Raw genomic sequence first — 20,017 nt, forward strand, 5'->3', positions numbered from 1 at the left:
CACACACACACACACACACACACACACACACACACAGGCGCAGGGGGCAGGGGGAGAGATTGATTTTTGGCATTTCGTTTTAAAACAAAAGTAGAGAGTGGGACGCCCAAGAAATTGACCTCTGACCTCTACATGTTCCACACATAGAAACTCAAATACTCTAAGAGTGACAGTGCATCTTTAAAAGAAAGAAAGAAAGAAAGAAAGAAAGAAAGAAAGAAAGAAAGAAAGAAAGAAAGAAAGAGAAAAAGAAAAAGAAAAGATTTATTTCATGAGTATGTTGTCACAGTCTTCAGACACACCAGAAGAGGGCATCAGATCCCGTTTCAGTGCTCTTAACCTCTGAGTCATCTCTCCAGCCCTTGACAGTGCATCTATAAAAAAGAATTCTATTTGAGTCTCTGACTTTTTTTTTGTTGTTGTTTTTTGTTTTTGTTTTTTGAGACAGGGTTTCTCTGTGTAGCCCTGGCTGTCCTGGAACTCACTCTGTAGACCAGGCTGGCCTCGAACTCAGAAATCTGCCTTCCTCTGCCTCCCAAGTGCTGGGATTAAAGGCGTACGCCACCACGGCCCGGCGAGTCTCTGACTTTTAATTAACTAACTATTATTATTATCACTAAATAAGGGGATGAGGAGGTAGATCAGTAGTTAAGAACATCTAGAGAAAACCTGCGTTTGACCCCCAACACCTAGATCAGGCTGTAGTGATTCACTTGGAACTCTAGCTCTGGGTCTGATACTTTTCTCCTGGGTTCTGAGGGGACCTGTACTCACATGTGCACATTCTTAGACACAGACACAGGTACACATGACTAAAACTAAAAATATATCTTTTAAATCTTTCAATGGCTTGCGGTTAGGACAGAATTCCTAATAATTTTCAAAATGGCCCTAAACACATTTGTGGTATTTGCACTCTGCATCTGTGCTAGGTGGTATTCTCATTAATCAACTCTGAAAAAAAATAAAGATTTTCTATGTCTTGTATTATCAAGAATTCTGCCAAGATTTAGTTCTTTATTTAAAAATAAGCATACCCAAGCTGGGTGATGGTGGTGCATACCTTTAATCCCAGCCCTCAAGGCAAAGACAGGTAAATCTTTGAGTTTCTGGTCTACAGAGTCAGTTTCAACACAGCTAGGACTACACAGAGAAACCCTGTCTTGAAAAACAAAATACCAAAACCAAAAACAACAAAAAGCATACCTTCTCATTAGTATTCAAGTTCTGTTTAATATTTTATTAGTGGTACAATTATACTACTAACTTAATTATATACTATGGTACAATTATATACTATGCTGATCAAGTTTTTTTTTTCTTCCTCCACTTGAAACAAAGGTCATCTAGGAAAAGAAAAATTCAATTGAGAAAATGCCTCCATCAGATTGTCCGGTAGGCAGTTTGTGGGGGTGTTTCCTTGATTAATGGTTGATGAGGGCCCAGCTCACTGTGGATAGTACCACTCCCAGGCAGGTGGTCCTGGGTAATAGAAACTGAGCTGATTATAGAGAGCAAAGCCAGTGAGCAGTATTCCTCCATGGCCTCCAGGTGGATGTCATCACACTGGCAGGCTATGGGTAAGGTCACTCAGCAGAGAGGCAAGGGTTGGGGGTTCAGTGATTTTAGTAATCTAACATCTTCACTGGGCCCATCTCTTAACTGTCTCACTTCTCATTCTTGCTATGCTGGTGATTAAGGTCCTGCTACATGAACCGTAGGCCACACACTTAAATGATGCCCAAACCACAGCATCTCCACTGCTTACATTCTTGTATATCTACATATTGTCCACAATGTCTCAATTGGAAAAAAATGCACTTCAAAGGTTGTTGAACACACACACACACGATTAAATTTTTCTATTTTATTTTTTTTATTTATTTTTTAAGTAATTTAGTTTTTCTCAAATTGTAATTCATTCACACAGGGGATATAAACACAGAAAGGCAGGATGTGGGAAGGGGATGACACTGGAGTGTGGGTGTTCAGGGGGAATACAGATATCTTTCAGAACCAGGTATCGGCTGGGTGAAGGTTCAGGAGACAGGTCACTATGAGTCTGCCTTTGACTCACTTGTCCTTATCTAAGTTGGTATTGTCTGCCAAGGCTACCTATTTACAAGATCTATGACTACTCGGGCTGGTAAATTTCCACAAAAGCTGCCTGTTTACATTAGCTTATAGCCATCTGTTTCAATGTTTTTTCACAGAGACCTAAGACTTGGTGTTAGTATACATGTATGACAGGACTACTGCTGATTTTAGGCCTATGGCTGGTTTTAGGCCTTCAGTGTGTAATCAGGGCTGCCCCTGATATCTCCTCCCTTCTCTAAATTTTTCTATTTTAATTCCTGTTAGTCCAATACTTTTGTGAGACAATGTGTCATTATGTAGCCCAGGTATGGTAGTATGAAAAGGTTTGGGCCCCACAGACTCGTGTTTGAATCCTTGACCCATTGGAAGTGGCACTATTAGGAGGTCTGGCCTTATTGGAGTGGGTGTGGCTTTGTTGGAGGAAGTGTGTCACTGTGGAGGTGGGCTTTGAGGTCTTATATGTGGAAGCTCCTCCCAATAGAAAGCTCCTCCTTGCTGCCTGCAGATCAAGATGTAGAACTCTCAGCTCCTTCTCTAGCACCAAGCCTGCCTGGATGGTGCCATGCTTCCTGCCATGATGATAGTTGACTGAACTTCTCAAACTGTAAGCCAGCCCCAATTAAATGTTTTCCTTTATAAATGTTGCCTTGGTTTTGGTGTCTCTTCATAGCAATAAACCCTAAAGCATCTGGCTGGCCTTGAACTATTCTCTGGAGTCTGCAGTGCTGGGGTATGGCTATGTAACTACACCTGGCTTTCAGCCTTGTGATTTTAATAACAAAAGTACTGATTTATCTGTCAAACGTCTACCTGGGGATTTCCATCTCACAGACGTGTGGTGTGAGCAGAGATGATTTATCTAGGGCAGAGGTTTCAGATTCTAAATGGATGCATGCTATTGAACAAAGAACCAATTCAGGCCATGGAAGGGGAGAATGGTGCAACAAAACTTGCCTCAGAGCTCTACAAAGTGCTCAGTGATTGCTTTCTGGGGCAGGGCTGGCCTAGGCAGGTGGGAAGGCTACTTTACTCCCCAGAGGAAGTACAAGTTCCTGCTTAAAACAGGCTCATGGATTAGGTTGGCTAGAAGAATCTAGATGTTAGCTATTATAGATGGACTTTTCACACATGCAAATTAACCCCAATGTAAAGCATGCAGAGTAGGTTTCTTTGAGCACTGTGATAAAGCCAAGTCTCTAGGGTCTTTGCTCTGCTGGAGACAGTAGCTGGGGCAGTTGCTCAGGCCCTCAATATGACACCCCCATAGCTATAGTGGCTTACAGTGCCTTTTCATTAGTCACCTTACTCTCTAACCTCTGGTGAAATCTAAGCAGCTATGTTCTCACAGTGACTGGATTTTGACTGAGAACAGCTGTAGGAGTTTTGCTTTGGGGCTTATTGTGTTTTGGACATGTGTTTTTATTTGGTTGGTGGGAAGCTGAGATTGGGCCAGTGAAAAAGGCTGTAGTGGATGAATTAGAGATGGGCAGCTGAGAAACACTGAGCTCATAGTTCAGTTAAACAGGCTGTGGTGATCGGGCTCCTGAAGCAGCTCCCCATGATGCTGCCTGCCCCTAGGAAGCCATTACCTTCCAAATTGTTTACATTCACCATCCCGACGGGACTCTCCTTGTGCTGACTTGGCCATATTTCTTGGTTTTATTTCCTTTCTGACCCTTGTTGCCACTCTGAACATATGATTTCTCCAAGACATGCTGCTCCCTAGCTGTTCTCATAGCTCTGGGGTCCTTAGTGTCATCAAGTTCATCTTCATCTCCCTCCATGCTAAAACTCACAACCTTTAGGTCTTGGCTCAGGTTCATAGGGACCTACTTGTTCCTCACGAACAGTTGCCACTCCCCTAGGAAGGTATGCTGGTTTAGTACCCTGGCTGGTAAGTCAGTATGCTCTACCCTCTGGCAACTGGCAACCTACCTAAGGCAGCAAGCTATATTCAGCCAGATAATGCATGTTATCATGCAACGTACATGACACACAGCAGGTAATCAAATACTCCACAAGAAAGGCAGAACTTAATATGCAGTCTGAGGGACTCAGTTTATGTTAACAGCAACTTCAAGCGGCCACAGACTATAAAAAGTTTCCTGGGGGGAAATTGAGTAGTCTCTGGTACAGTTAAAAGGTCCTCAAAGTTTGTGGCTGCCCAGGACAGGTTTGGAAACACTGGAACCACTGTGAGACTATTTGACTTTGAGGACATCAGACAATCAGAGTACCAAAACAAGGTCTCTTCATCCATCTCTACGAAGTGGTCCTGAGGTAATACTTTGCCAAGACCTGAAACAAAATGAGAAAAATATGGATAAGTTAAATGAGAATCTCGGCTAATATTTACCTCTGTAAATTTACTGTTGTACTTAAAGGCTTCTCTTTAACTCAGACTCTGATCCTATGTTCCTCTTGTGGTTTTGTGTGAACATACAATGATGAGAAGTTAGCACCACAGGAGTTTTCCCTTGAAGAAATAAGCAGCAGCAAGATACACTATTCTTGTACATCTTGATTTCGCACAGCTCTAATAAAGAAATCCCAGGTAGTCCTGAATGTGAAACTCAAGACTAAATAACTTCTACAACATTGTAGAGTGTCTTCTTAAAGAGAACACAAAGTCTCTAAATGTAAATGGGTCAATGCGACTAGATTAAGAATTTTATTCATTTGCTGAAGAGAAGGCCAAGTAGTTAGAAGGGCACGCTACACTTGAAGAAGACCAGAGTTCAGTTCTCAGCATCCATTTTAGATAACCACCTGTGACTCCAGCTCTGGGGGACTGGATTCCCTCTTCTGGCTTTGATGGACATGGCATTGTGAACACCCACCCCTCAATATGCACATAATTAAAGATAATTAGAGGAAAAAATAACTATCAAATATTTGTAAACCACAAAATGATAAACAGTATGCAGAACACATAAACAGTGTGTAGCACCCACGTGTGCCACAGTTGAGAGATCTTGTCCTGTTGTGGTAGTCAGTTAATCCTCTGGCGGCTGTGCTGGCGCTTCTCACTACCGCCCCAATGTTGTGGATTCTTGAATGAAAGACACACATGGACTCTATTTTAATATGCCCCTAAGAAGCTCAACAGCTGGCTATTCCCAAATTTCCACGTTTCTAATGCCTCCCCTCCGATACTCCTGAATTAGTACTAAAATCTAAACTCTTATCTTTGTTACCCTAGACCCAAACGGGGAGTGGGAGGGTTGGGGCTGCCTCTTACATGGCTGTACCCTCTCACTTCTCCAGCTCTCAAGCCCAATCTTCCTGATTTCCCGGCATGGCAATTATAAAACCTTCTTCTTCCCATGGTTCCCTTGCCTGGGAGTCCTGCCTCTGTCTCCCTGCCCAGCCATTGGCCACAGCAACTTTATTTACCAATTAGAGACAACTGGGGCAGAGACCCTCAGTGTCTTTCAGGCAGAAGTTAGATTTCCCTGTGATTTTGGGAGCTGAATTAACACAAATAGCATTAGAACCCATCTACAACAATTCACCCTTTTCATCCATTAAAAAGGCCTTTTCTCTCAGATATACACTGAACACAATTATAAGTTATGTAAACTATAAGGTAAGATATACATTAACAACATCCAGTCCATCAATTTTTATCAATTTAGTACATTACTGTAACAGCTATCCTATCTTAAGGAGTTTATAATTTTCTACCTGAATTCTGTTTTGATTTTAACTTGTATTATCGTCTGAAAAAATGATCTTTTTAAATCTAGATCACCTTCCTTAGTGCTTAACAACTTAAAGGCCACACTCATACAACCCCAGGAAAGGGAGGTTTACCTTCTTACTCCATGAACAAGCTGTAACGGAGCCACGGTGCACAGCAAACACCCTTGGAATCCTCAGTGTACTCGTCTGACCAATCCAAGTGGAGGAATGGACTGTGGCAATGCAGTTTCTCCTTCCCTGGCCTGTCCATGAGGTGATCATATCACCAACGTCCTTAGAACTGCAGCATCCCTTCAGACTTCCCCAGATGCTACACAGGGCTCTTTCCGCAGAGGTCACAGTTAGAAAGCTGAGGTTCCAAACATGAGTAGTATGAGGAGGAAGCTAAATTGGGCATGGAGTCCTTCAGTTCACCTATGTGCTGCTTTCTTGACAAATGACGAATGCACTGTTGCCCAGGTGTGAAGGCCAGAAATCACACAGACAACATGCAGTGAAGTCTAGGAGATCAACAGCACGTGTGCAAGAGAAACAGGATAATTTTATTATCAGGTTTTCTTAAAAAAAAGGTACAATAGAAGCTCTACAGTTCAGCAAGATTAGACATGATTTATAACTTCAATGTTCTAAAAAACAAATGACAACAGAAAACTAGCAAAACTACAAAGCTACTAGAGAAAAGAAAAGCTACAGCTTAACTTCCTTAAAAACTATTTTCCAACCAGTAAGTACCTTCACCAAGTCATTAATCAAATGCTTCCTACATCTAGAAACAGATGATCAAGCGGACTCAAACATGTAATGCGTAATCTTGTTTTTCCAGCTATAAAATAGCAGTATCTCAACAAAATAAAATATGCTCTAAGCAGTTTTCTGAAAACTTCAATGACCTTTTCTGGCTCAGTACCTGACTTGAAATGTTCAAACCTTTATATTGCACACAAAAGGAACTTTAGCAGCATACTATGTGCATGAGAAGCTGATGAAAAATAAGATTGGAAACCCCTTTAAATTGTGTTCCATTTACATGATTTAAATATATAGTTTTCTATATCTTTAATTAGTACAAGTAAAAAGGTAAATTTCTGAACAGCACAGAAATACAAACATATTTAGAGTTTTACAAAATATATCCAACCCCTTAGACATGCACAATCTTTTAATTTCGGAGTGTTATACCATACGAGGGAGCCAGTTTCTTCTTCTTCATAATTCAGGTAGGAAGTCATTTTTATGAAGCTTTTGTATGAAAAAAAACACATACCTTTGTCTCTAAAAAAAATTTTTGTGGAATGTTGGAAATTATGGAAAAACAATTCCAAACTAATGAAGTCAGAAGACTTGGAATGAGAAGATCCTAGCGCCACGTTATGAGGAATGATGGTCATCTTCAGGTGATTCAAGGAGCATTCTGTCATAGTTAAAGGCTACCAGGAGATGTCGTGGAAAGTCATGAATGCTGGGCCACTTCTCCTTAAAGAACCACAGTGTACAAATGTTTCAGGGATCCTAAGCAATACCTCAGTACATTAACAGGCTGGTGCAGCTAGCACCACAAGCAGGAGCAAGCGGCTTCTGTTCTAACAGGCTGCCCTCTGAGGAGGCTGCAGCAGACACTGCCTGTGGGTATAAATCAGGACGCTGGCCTGCAGAACTTCTAAACTTATCAAGAATGAATGAGGGGCCACTGGCTATTAATTCCCACAAGGTTTTCCCCATAGAATATTTAACTTCAATAACACCTGCCTACCAGGAAAAAAAAAAGGTACAGCTTCACATACAAATGTAAATAGCAAATTACAATTCTAACTTCTGTCTAAACTCATGCCTTTAGTAGGTTAAGTACTGGGTGTCAAAATATTCTCCATTCAGACTTTAAGTGCCCTGTTTCTCAGCTATGTAATAGCTTCTTATTTTTGTTTTCCTAATTTGCTTTTTCCTTGAATTTCTAAAGAAAACTATTCTAAAAAACAGTTAACTGCTTAGTACAAAATTTGAAAGGCAGAAGGGCTGAGGAAGTCCTGTCATGTGCTCTATTTTGCTGTGCAAGAAAGCCAACTGTTTCTTAATGCAAAAGGAGAGAACTCTTTTCAGGCTTGTAGCTAGTGAAGGATTTGGGAGTGGACAATTCATATTGGTTATAAATCAGATGAACGTATACAACTGCTCCACATCTGTTAAACATGCAGCTTCAGAATTCCTATTCTACTCTAGACTCACAGCTTTAATTCTCTCCCTTATCTGTGTCATTGTCGTTACACTAGGATCATAATGGGTTTCCTGAAAACCACCTGAACAGCAGTACAGCTACTGACAATGTCTGCCTGGTGAAACTGAAAAATGTTGGTTGATTTTCACTCTGGCAGGTCTAGTTACACTCAGTTCTTAGACACAAGAGTATTGGCAATCACTGGAGAAAGTGTGGTTTCCAATAGCCACATCACCTGGAAAGAGTCAAAAGGCCTAGTGTTGGCTAATGGGCTACCTTGCCAGCACTGGAGGGAGACTACGCGTCAGAGTTAGCCTAGCTCACTGGACACTTCACATGTGTGGGCTCATTGGGTGTATCTCCTATTGTCCATGACACTCGCTGCTGCATTAGGTGATGCCCCTGCCAGCAACAAAATTGTGTATGGCCCTTGAAAAGCCAACATTTCCAAGAACCTAAAGGAAGCAGGCATATGGTCTTTTGACCATTCTAAGATGTTTTATATTCAAAGGTAAGTTATTTTATGCTGACCAGTTAAGTGACTATTTTAAGAGTTAAGTTTTTAACTACATTAAGAGAAAGTTCAATTAAAATATACACTTGAGCCTGGCACAGTGGTGTGCTCCTATAATCCCAGTTGAGACAAGAGGGAGGAGTTTGGCAATTTTAGAGACCTATGTGGTAAGACAGTGAGACCATACGCAGGGGAACCCATACACACTCAAGTGGGGAGTGTGAGACAAAAGCAGTTACATATTCCCCCTCCGAGTATATTTCAAAGTGAATGTTGCATTGTTTTTGTTTAAGTGACAGCAGGCATTTCCCCAAGTCATACAAACCTGGTGCAAACTAAAGAACACATCATCATCTTACTAGCTAACCCAGGCCGGGCTCCTAGCAATGCCAACTACCATGGGTATAGCAATATGCTTTAGCCACATGAAATGATATCTAGCCATGAATTCTCAGGAGTCTCAGCACAACATTAACGTTCCTTTCAGTTTTGTGTGGCTTTATTTTCTTCTCTTTTCAAATATTTACTGGCTAAAGACAATTAATATTGTTCCCCCATTAACCGATTAATTTGTTGTCACTGGAATCTCTCAAGTTATTATGCCCAATTGGAAGTAGTTCGTGTTAAAATGCAACTTGCCAAGTTTTAAAAATACTGAATTATGCCCTATTTTCTTTTTATAGTCCTTAGGGAATCTCATACGGGATAAATGAAATATAATCGCCAGGCAGTGGTGGTGCACGCCTTTAATCCCAGCACTTGGGAGGCAGAGGCAGGCGGATTTCTGAGTTCGAGGCCAGCCTGGTCTACAGAGTGAGTTCCAGGACAGCCAGGGCTACACAGAGAAACCCTGTCTCAAAAAACAAAACAAAACAAAAAAACAAACAAAAACAACAAAAAAAGAAATATAATCAATGTCCTTAATTAGGCCCCTGACTTTGCCAACGCTTGTTAAATCATATGTTATTCCACATGCCTTCTGTTACTGAAAAGGCAGACTGTTTTCCATAAGCACTCCCTGAGAACACCCATTCAGGATCCCCTGAAAGGCAAATGACAGCTATACATGACAAGCATGAATTTAAATGACAGGCTGGCAAATTCATGCCTGTGGTAACATAAAACTAGCTGTACTGATTTACCAAACAAGTGACTCCTGGCATGGGTGTGAATTCATTCTCTTGTTTCTTACTGTTCTTTTATTTGAGGTGTGTGTCTTTGTGTGTGTGAATATAAGCATGCACTCAACACATTCCCTGGAAGTCAGAGGACAATCTGGTTCATCTTTTCCACATTGTTTTGAGGCAGGGTCTCTCATTTTTGCCAATTCATTGTTCACTCTAGGCTAGCTGGCTTTCTAAGATTCTCTAGACTCTACCTCCCACCTCATTGTAGGAACACTGGGATTAGAGATGTGGCTTTTTATGTGGGTTCCAGGGATCTGGATTCAAGTTGTCATGCTTGCACAGTAAGCACTTTCCCTCACTAAAGCATCTCCTCGGCCCACTTCTTGTTTTTCTAAATGTGGGCTAAGTCATGGTTTATATTTAACTTTTATTGGTCATTTTGTTTTTCTTTAGAAGGTAGCAGCCCTGACGACAGGAGGATTTTCAGTCAGGAAAGCAGGAAGGCCAACTGCCTTGAAAAGCTCAATGCAGAACAAGACTAAGAGAAGGCCTGTGGATCTATGCAGATCCAATGGACGACCACTTACATGAGGAAACAAGGCACATATTTTTGATAACAAAGTGCTGATTAAGACAGCAACATAACTGGAGTTGACTGAGCTAGCATGTGGGTCGACAAAGTACTGTCCTCCAGACACTCCAGACATGTGCCAACCCTTCAGTGCTGCTGAATCACCACTGCTGCTTCCTTGCACAAGCACTGCCAGTAGGAGAGAAGCACAGGGGCATCTCTGCTGCTTCACACCAACTGTGACAGGAGGATATTCATAGAAAATGACATCTTACCCTCAGCTTTCCCCTCTTGAATTTCATAGCTCTGGGAAGAAGTGTTCAGTGGGTAGAGGATTCCCTCTAACCACCCCATAAAAGCCCACCCTAGAACTCAGGCTGGAATGCATAATCCCTATATGTTACAAATACATTTTAGGGCTAACTTCAGAGATAGTGAAATAGTAATATAACTTAATTTTAGTCAATATAAATTACAATGACCATCTAAATATTTAAACAGCAAAATAGAACAAAATATACATATGTAAAAATTCTTCTAAGTAAACAAATGTACAATCTCAGAACTTAAAATTCACTAGAAGGTTCATTGTGTACATTAATTAGGCTCAGAACGAAGTAAAAGTAGTCAATTTAACCCCCAACCTGGAAAGCTATTCTGCTATGGTTGTGATTTCATCCACTTAGTATCCTGCAACTTTCATTTAGACAGAGTGCAACGGTCCATGTAAACAGTTTGTCATCTTGGTCCCTGGGTATGGACCTCTGGATAGAGGAAGAAACCGTGGGAGCAGCAGAAGGGGAGGGAGCATTACACCTTAGAAAACAAAGCAGCTTCTGCTGCTGGACTCAGGGCTTCCCATTGGGTGGCTCAGGAAGACTCTGAGGGGTGGATGTGGTGAAAGTAGACAGCCATGAAGACATAGCTGTCTTTGCACTGGAAAAAGCTCCTCCAACTGATTGGCCTGTTGGAGAAACAGAAAAACAAAAGGAAAAAATGTATGAATTTAATAAAAGGTTAAGGTTTTTTGCATGCTGGGAAATATAACGTAGGCAGGTTCTTTAATACTGAACCACATCTCCAGCCTATATCTAACATTTTGTTAGACAATTAAAACCCGACAAACAAGAATAAGATTAACTCATTGAAACACAGTAAGATTTGTAGTTACTAAGATACCACTTAAATTTTTAGTTCAAAAGACTATCTTTCCATTTGAGTGTCTTAAAGAAAACAGTCATGTTTCACCACAGGAGCCCACACTAGGTACTTTGTGGGGGCTTATAGCATAATTTTACAGCCACAGCACTAGCAACTCTGACTATGATCAGAATTATCTGGAGAGCTTAAATAGCTAAATATACAGCTGGAGAGATGCCTCAGGAATTAGAATTGTTTACTGTTCTTCCACGACCAAATTCAGTTCCTAGCACCCATATCAGGAGACTCAAAACTGCCTTTAACTCCAGCTCCACGGGTCCCAAAGCTTCAGGTCTCCATGGGTACCCACACTTCCATGCAGACAGAACAAACACACTTCTCTGAACCTACTTATATTACAAGAATAGTACTATACTGGAAGAGAGCCTTGTAGGTCTTGTCATGTTGTTTTTAAATAGTATCTTTGAAGTTGCTGTGAAAGTGAGATTATTTGAGTCACTGCTGTTAGAGAAAGGGCGCACAGAAGAGACTTGTGTTGCAATTTAATTAACAGCAGCGACACTGGAAACCAAATATAGCTCTTCTCCTTGACCGTGGGTCAGTTCTTACACTTCAGTTCCCCGTCGTCTGAATCTTCAGACAATAATATTCAGGTGATAAATGTTCAATAGAATATTTTAGAAATAAATCATTTACAGTCTGTTTGAAGTGGTGATGGCCCATCCCACTTTCCAGTTCTGTACCTACTCATATTTCCTTTTGTCAAATATACAGCTTCTGCTCCTGCCTACCAGTCACTTGGTAGACCCGTGGTTATCAGACTCACTCCCTTGGTATGCAGGTTGGTTTTCATTAACTTGACTCAAGCCTAGACAAATCTGGAAAGAGGGAATCTTAATTGGGAAAATGGTCTTTAGGTAAATTTATAGAGCAGTTTCTTGATTAATGATTAGTGTAGGAGGATTCAGCCCACCGTGGTTGGTACCACTCCTGGGCAAGTCTTCTTGATGGTGTAAGAAAGTAGGCTAAGCAAGGCACTGAACAGTGTTCCTCCACCGTCTTGGCATCAGTTCCTGCCTTGGCTTCTCTCAGTGAACTGTGTCTGTCCTAGGACATGTAAGCCAAGCAAACCCCTTCAACTCCAAGTTGCTTTTGGTCATGATTATCACAGCAATGCAGTGTCTACGTTCCAATAACCCTAAAGGCAAGAGCAGTGGAGTTGGCAATATGAACACATCAAAGAAGAGCTGTAGTGATTTCTTTAAACAAAAAAGTAAAAAACTTTTGAGTGACAGAATACATTTATATAACTTTTACTAAAATATACTGTCATAACTCTCTCATCCTACTATTTCTGTGGTTAATTTACATGGTAATGTTTTATCATAGGTTGGATGTCCAAGAAAAATCATGGCATATCCATAGTTTTGAGTATTCTCTGCGATTCTTTGAAGAGATCTCTTTTGGACGGGGGGGGGGCCGAGGGGGGGAGACATACTACTATAGTGATACGTATGTCTTCAACAAAGCTAAATTTTCCTATTAAATATAAGAGTTCAAAATAAATAAAATGTATAACCATACAGAAACAAATATATCAAATTCCATTCCTCTGGCAAAAAAAAATGTACCTAGCAGTAGGGCTATGTGTTCTGTGTCTTTTAAAAGGAGCCCAGAGAGTCTTTTTGCCATCTTTCTATAGGTGTAAGGACTGTTAGCTACCAAGACCATTATGAGGCATTCTTATACTGGGGCTTTTGAGTTTTGCTCACTAAGAGTTAACAGTTATTTCTGTTATGGTCCCACATGGGCTCGTATGTTTGTATACTTAGTCTCTGCATGGTGGTACTGCATTGGGAGGTTAAAGAACTCTGGGACCTGTGGTCCACGAGAGGTGTTACACAGGGGTCTGAAGTTGTGACTATTTCCAGCTTTGGCTCTCTGCTTTTGGATCTACTATGATATAAGGAGCAGCAGCCACATGCTCACACTGTTATGAATGGCATCCTGACTTTGCTGACCTGATAAACTGTGCCCTTTAAAGCCATAAGCCAATGCAAAGCTCTCCCTTGAGTTGTCTGGAAGGTATGGTCAAAGTAATAAGGGAAGTAACTACCATGGTTTCAGGTTTGAAACCGGATCAAAACAACAAGTTAAAAGTACAGAATAGCTTTACTCCCAGTACTTGGGAGGTAGAGGCAGGCCAATTTTGAGTTCAAGGACAGCTTGGTCTACATAATAGGTTACAGGCTACCTGGAGCTCCAACAACAAACAGACAAAAGGGAAAAGTGGAAATAAGGAATTTATTCAGACACAACACAGAATAATCTTCAAAAATTTTTGAGTGAAAGCATACTAGGCACAGAATATATGCACATGCTATGATTTACCTAGCTATGGGTATCTGGTTAATACTGGCCTCATAAAGTGAGTTGCAAAGTATTACCTCAGTCACTACTTTATGAAAGGTTTGTATTCAATTTATGTTATTTGTTCCTTAAATATCTAATAGAGTTTGTAATCTCAGCACTTGGGGTGTTGAGTCAGGAGAATCGGGAGTTTGAGGCTAATCTGGACTACAAAGTGAAGCCCTGTCTTGACAAACCAAGGGGGGTTGGATAAGAGAAGAAAGGAAGAAAGAGAGGCAGGGAGAGAGAAAGGAGGAAGAAGAGGAGGAAAGAACACAAAAGTCAAGCCAACATAGATGTAATTAAATTAGAAACCTTGCATCCGGTTGTTAGTTCTTCAGCAGATCCAGAGCTATTCTGACTTTACTGGCTATCTGTAGTAGCTCTTTTTATTCTTTCACTTACTTAGAAAAACATAAATTCCTCTTTTAGTTTTAAAACTGAACACTTTAAACACCTCTTGTATTGTTCTGTGATCCAGAAATCTCTATAACTCTACTGTAATGAATATTACATGCAAGACAGAAAATGGATGCATATAACAAACAGTTCCTGGTGAGGGTGTGCCTTACCAACAGCTTTTCCTGTTTGTACCACATTCCGGCTGGTTGTGACCATGACACTGCCAATTTTTTTGCCACGTTCACTGTTCTGAACAGAACTAAGAAAAGAAATAAAATTTTTAAAAATCTCAAACATTTGAGAACACCTACAACCAAACTACTCTATTATCATCCCAAATTAGTATTGAGAAAATAAAAAGCAAAAGTATCATGAATAAATACTTGAATGTACTTGAAAGAACACAGAAATTAGCTGAGGTGAGGACAGAAAGATTTATGGCTAAATATCCTTGACATACATGGTTTCTGAGAGGATATCATCAAAATAAGAATAGCAAGACCTGATATTATTTCATACTATTGTGTATGGACAGAGCTTCCATTCTGAAATACATGCTGTTGAGCTACAGAATGTTATACACACTGGCTTACTGTTTAGAACACTATCAAGTAAACAAAATACCCAATTGGCAACATATAGCATATACTTAGAATAATTCCCCCTTATTTTCTCTAAGTACTCACTGTGAGAATCTGAGTTTCATGTCTGACACCGAGTACTGGCCTTGGAAAGGATGGCTGTAAAACAAAGCTTACGTTTATATTATGAATACATCAATAATGCTGCAAAGAGCAGTCACATGAACTGATAGTACACCTTTTGGGAGACACAAGTGGACACAGTACTCTGAAACTGACAGGAGGCCCTGTGCATCATTCCGAATATGAACTCTCCAAGTCACTCAACAGTTTTGAGTTCTACCTTCTTTCCTTGTACAATGGATCAATGTGGCTAGAAGTGTGAAGTGGGGGACGGAAGTGCTACCACTACTCTTACATAGGAATTACTTCATCTGGGGTAGGGACCAAGCATCATCCCATCTTAAAAATACATCAGGAAATTAGGTGAGTAGCTAATTAAGGCCACCATCACGACCTTGATCCTGGTCACCCTGTAAATATGTGTCATTGGCTATGAAAAAAAATTTTTTTTAATTTGGTTTTTTGAGACAGGGTTTCTCTGTATAGCCCTGGCTGTCCTGGAACTCACTCTGTAGACCAGGCTGGCCTCGAACTCAGAAATCCGCCTGCCTCTGCCTCCCAAGTGCTGGGGTTAAAGGTGTGTGCCACCACTGCCCGGCTGGTTATGAAAGTTTGCCAGTGAATCAGCAAAATCTGTAGTTTATTAGAAAAGCAACTCAAAATGCAGAACTTAAAGTGACACTGTAGTTTTGTGAGAATTTCTGCCACACCAAAGGAAAAACATTTTATTGAAACCAAAACCAAACCAAACCCAGGACTTAAGCCCAGGTAAGACTGGAGGAGCCCAATAACCAATTCTTGTCTTACACTCAAGGTCACTCTGTGATACAGAGAAAGAGACATTCACAGCTACTTTTACAAAATGCTATAGTTTTGTTAAATGACAGCAAAGTGCTCTGGGTCAAAGACAGCATATAAAACAGTTCTTCCTTCTACAGATCACAAACTAACCTAACAAATCATATGCACATGCTGTACTTGAAGCTGCCTAACATGTTCAAAGCCCCAAGTTCAGTAGCAAACCCTGCGATATCACAAAAACATCCCTAATCAGTCGTTTTTCCTATTCCTAAGACGTGTCTGATGCTTGGTGAGTTAAGAGGATTCCTCTTTAGAAGCTAAAAAAGTATCAGGTAGATTTCAAGGTAATTAGTTTGGAATGTTTCAAATTACACTTCCTGAAAATTAATGAAGACTATTTTTTTTCATTTATTTTGAATATGGTGAAAATGTTTAAAATCTACTGACTATCATGACTCCCTAATTACTACTCTATTGGGCCTCTTCATCTTTGATCTTCTCTCTTTTTTCTTTTAAAAATGTAAAAACAAGTATCTTTTTTCTATATGTACTTTTATAATTTTTTTTTGAAATTAAAATGTAATTGCATTGTTTTTCCTCCTCTCTTTCTTCCCTCCAACCCTTACAATGTAAATCACCACCTCGCTCTCTCAAGTTCATGGCCTCTATTTTTTTAATTGTTGTTACACACACACACACACACACACACACACACACACACACACACACACCTTACCAGTCTGTATAATGTATAATGCTAACTGTATGTATATGATTTCAGGGCTGACCATATTTTGGGGGCTCTTCCCTGGGGAGATTTTTTTCTCCTGCTTCCTCCATACTCTGCATTCCTTGGTCTGAGTGAAGCCAAATGAGATTTCTTCCTTTCATGTTAGCATATCTACTGGTGTCCTCTTTGTTTATTTTTGAAGGTAACTCTCCAACATTAGCCTGAGTGTGGGATTACAATTACAGGCATGTGCTATCACACCTAGTTATGAGTGCTTTCCAGTCTGCTTTTGAACCCCTATAACCTTAGTTTCTTTTTTTATTGGATACTTTATTTATTTACAATACAGATGTCATCCCCTTTCCCCATTTCTCCTCCCTAGAACTTCCATCCCATCCCCCCCTCCTTTATGCTTTTATACCATTTTGATTACAAGCATGTAGTAAGGTCAGTTCTAGGCTGAGGGTCTAGCAATACAATAGATGCAAATAGTCAAGGAACAAACAAGACAATAAACACAAATAGTCAAAGAAAAAGCAAGGCACTAAACCCAATTAGGTGAACACATCTGTGATCACTGTTTCTAAAGGCTTATCAGGATGACCAAAGTATCTGAGTTAACTTCCCTGTCCTAGCCCAGGGTCATTTTCATGTCTGAAGACTACTTCTTTATTCTAGCCTAGGATTTAGATTCCTACCTGAAATTACTTCTTTGTTCTAGCCTAATGTCAGATTCCTGCCTGAAGCCTACTTCCTAGTCTATGGAACTTTAAAACAATATCTTCATAAAATAAAAAAGGGGGAGATATACCCCTGTACACCACAAATTTATTTAAATCATATTCTTTTTATTTTAAAGTTTTGTTTTTTTTGTTTTTTTTTTTTTTTAATTTGGATGCCAAGGAACTTTCTGCTGACTGCCTATGGCGCTCTACAATTAGGCATACTTATGCATAGGTGAAAGGGAAGGATCCACTTACTGGCATAAGGCATGATCCTGATCAGGTATTAATTATGGGGAAGAGGGCATGTTTGTGTTTTTTCTGCAGGATGCTGAAGGAGCATGGTGGCTGCCAGAGTGATGGGTGAGACATGCTGATGCCAGGACAAAGTATGATGCTGACTGTGAGCTTGCTGAGTACCCTGACAATGGTGACTGGGAAGCTGTATTGGACATAAGTTCCCAACCCACCATTGCTTACCTATACATGGGACAAGCTGCCTTACCTCAAGTTCTTAGACCTTGTGGAACAGAGAGTCAAAAAGAGAAGTTATAATGCCCCTTAGTTTCTTTACACATGTTTTGGTACCTTTTTTTAAAAAGCCCAGTCTAGCTAAACCTATGTAACCATTAAGATCTGCAGAGCTGGTTCAGGTTAATAGAATCAGGCTCAACGATTGAGACAGCTCACATACTGGATAGCTGACTTATTAGGGTTACCCAGCTTGTAACCCTGGCAAACCAGCTCACATACCTGTTTCCCTCCTTACGCTTTAGTACCCAGACCTTGTAACTGGTGAGGTAGACTACTTTGAACTCTTATTTCATTCACTTAATAGCACTAAACGTAGTCTACTTTTTAATTGTTTTTAATATATTCAGATAGCAATATAGGTTTTGCTGTAGCCAAAAAATTTACTGAAGTTAGAGTTGAACCTACTCATTTTCTTTGAGCGATAATATAAAGATAATAACAGACTTGTCCACCAAAATGTTTTGAAACCATGTTCCCTACCAAATGCATCTAGAAGTTTATATTGTTTAATCTGTATGTCAGAAAGTGTGTGTGTTGTCCTTTTTTTTTTTTGGTTTTTCGAGACAGGGTTTCTCTGTGTAGCCCTGGCTAACTCACTTGATAGACCAGGGTGGCCTTGAACTCAGAAATCCGCCTGCCTCTGCCTCCCAAGTGCTGGGATTAAAGGTGGTGTTGTTATTTTCTAGCATCACTTAAATCACATTTCTGCTTTAGCTAAAAGCAATTAACGATAGCTCCCACATAGCATAGTGTTGAATACAAAGTTGATTTTGTCCATTTCCCTCCATGAAATAGAAGTTCAAAGTACAATGAAAATAGCCAAATTATGCTTGTATCATTAAAAATAGTATTTAAACCAGGAGTGGTAGTAAACAACCTTTAATCCAAGCACTGGGAAGGCAGAGGCAGAGGCAGGTGGTTCTTTGTTTGAGGCCAGCATGATCTACACAGTGAGTTCCAGCTTAGGCAGGGGCTACAGAGTAAGATTGTCTCAATAACAAAAAGGCTCTCTTTGTAAAGCAACCATTTTCCATCCTATCAAGTCCAGAGGACATACTTACTTTGGATTTATCTCTGAGAGTGCTGGATGCTTATTGCTGTTCCATACCCTGTAGTTGTGAGTATTCTTCCAGGCGGCAACAAAAGTGGTTCCATAGTCTGACAACATCTTTTCATTATCTGCCAAGAAAATGGTTGAAGAAAGTTAAGCTGGATCACGGCCAACGGGGCATGAAGATTAGTTTAGTAACTATAAAGGGTGAAAGTCCCTTTATGGTTTTAAGTCCCACACCCACATTGTGGGGACATACAGATGTAAGCAGATTTGGCTCTAGTTCCAGAAACCCTGTTAAGAAGCTTTGAAGCCCTTGGCAAGTCACTTAATCACTCAGAACTTCATTTTCTTAACTGAGAAATAAGAGGACTGAGCCAAACATTGCCGAGGGCTCTTTACAACGCCAAAATGTTTCCATGTTTTCCTTACAAGGATCATATTATTTACTAAACAAAAACTACAGACATGACAGTGAGCAGATATACTGGCCTAAGTATATGGTGAGGCAGTTAGAATCTCTTCCCAAATGTTAAAAGAGGTTAAGCACAGCAAGTATACGACTTCTTTTACCCATGTTTCCTTTGTTTGGACTTTGTCTCAGCATTTGGTGCTTCATTCTTGAATTACTGAAGCACTGTACTGTCAAAAATACTTAAAACATAGGATTTCACATTACTGATAAGTAGTAGCTCTTGGCTATATTGATACCATGGGGAAATGTCAACGAACATTTCTTTTGCTTGGAAGGACAGAATAGCTCTGGAGAACTGATTCAAGTAGTTACTGTCTCACATTTACCACACATGAAGGTTTGCTATTTTGTTTTTGTCACAAGGTCTTGCTATGCACTCAGGCTGGTTTTGAACTCTAGTGACCCTTCTGTCTTGGCTTTCTTCTGTCCAGGCAGATGGTATCTGAGGTGTGTGCTACCATGTCTGGCTATGTTGTTTGCTTTTAAGGTGAAATGCCAGTAGCTTTTTGTTGCTAGGAAAGGACTAGGAGACACACAGTTCCATTTACAGCATAAAGGTAAGCTACCCCACAATATTTCTGCATCTCAACCTCCTCTGCTGATCATACATAAGAACGGGCTTTTGAACCCAACGGCTGAAGCCGCTCAACCAGACGGATGACCAAGTTACACAGTATTGTTTCCCGTCTTCTGGAAATTGTAATTTCTGGGATTACTGTTAAGGCCAAAATTAGTAACTAGCTGTAAAATGTTCAGAACACACCTTGCGTGTATTAATTTTCTTAATTTTAAAAAAGTTGAATGC

General features: G+C 40.3%; 1 protein-coding gene across 3 annotated transcripts in view; it reads right to left on the minus strand.

Moving 5' to 3' along the window:
- Positions 1-4,136: 4,136 nt before the first annotated feature.
- Avl9 (AVL9 cell migration associated) overlaps positions 4,137-20,017 on the minus strand; it is a 46,401-nt gene continuing 30,520 nt past the window's right edge. The window contains exons 13-18 of one of the 3 annotated variants that reach the window (XM_028758342.1): positions 18,748-18,865; positions 14,882-14,935; positions 14,366-14,454; positions 5,914-11,187; positions 5,052-5,149; positions 4,137-4,395 (exon numbers count right to left, since the gene is read on the minus strand). In XM_028758342.1, coding sequence (XP_028614175.1) covers positions 11,072-11,187; positions 14,366-14,454; positions 14,882-14,935; positions 18,748-18,865 — 377 coding nt within the window. In that variant the 3' untranslated portion in view covers positions 4,137-4,395; positions 5,052-5,149; positions 5,914-11,071. Of the gene's footprint in view, positions 5,150-5,913; positions 11,188-14,365; positions 14,455-14,881; positions 14,936-18,747; positions 18,866-20,017 lie in introns of all 3 variants that reach the window. The other 2 variants (XM_028758341.1, XM_028758340.1) reach the window with 2 other exon arrangements.

This window comes from Grammomys surdaster, unplaced genomic scaffold, assembly GCF_004785775.1.
Source record: "Grammomys surdaster isolate TR1022 unplaced genomic scaffold, NIH_TR_1.0 126197, whole genome shotgun sequence".
NCBI classification, from domain to species: Eukaryota; Metazoa; Chordata; class Mammalia; order Rodentia; family Muridae; genus Grammomys; species Grammomys surdaster.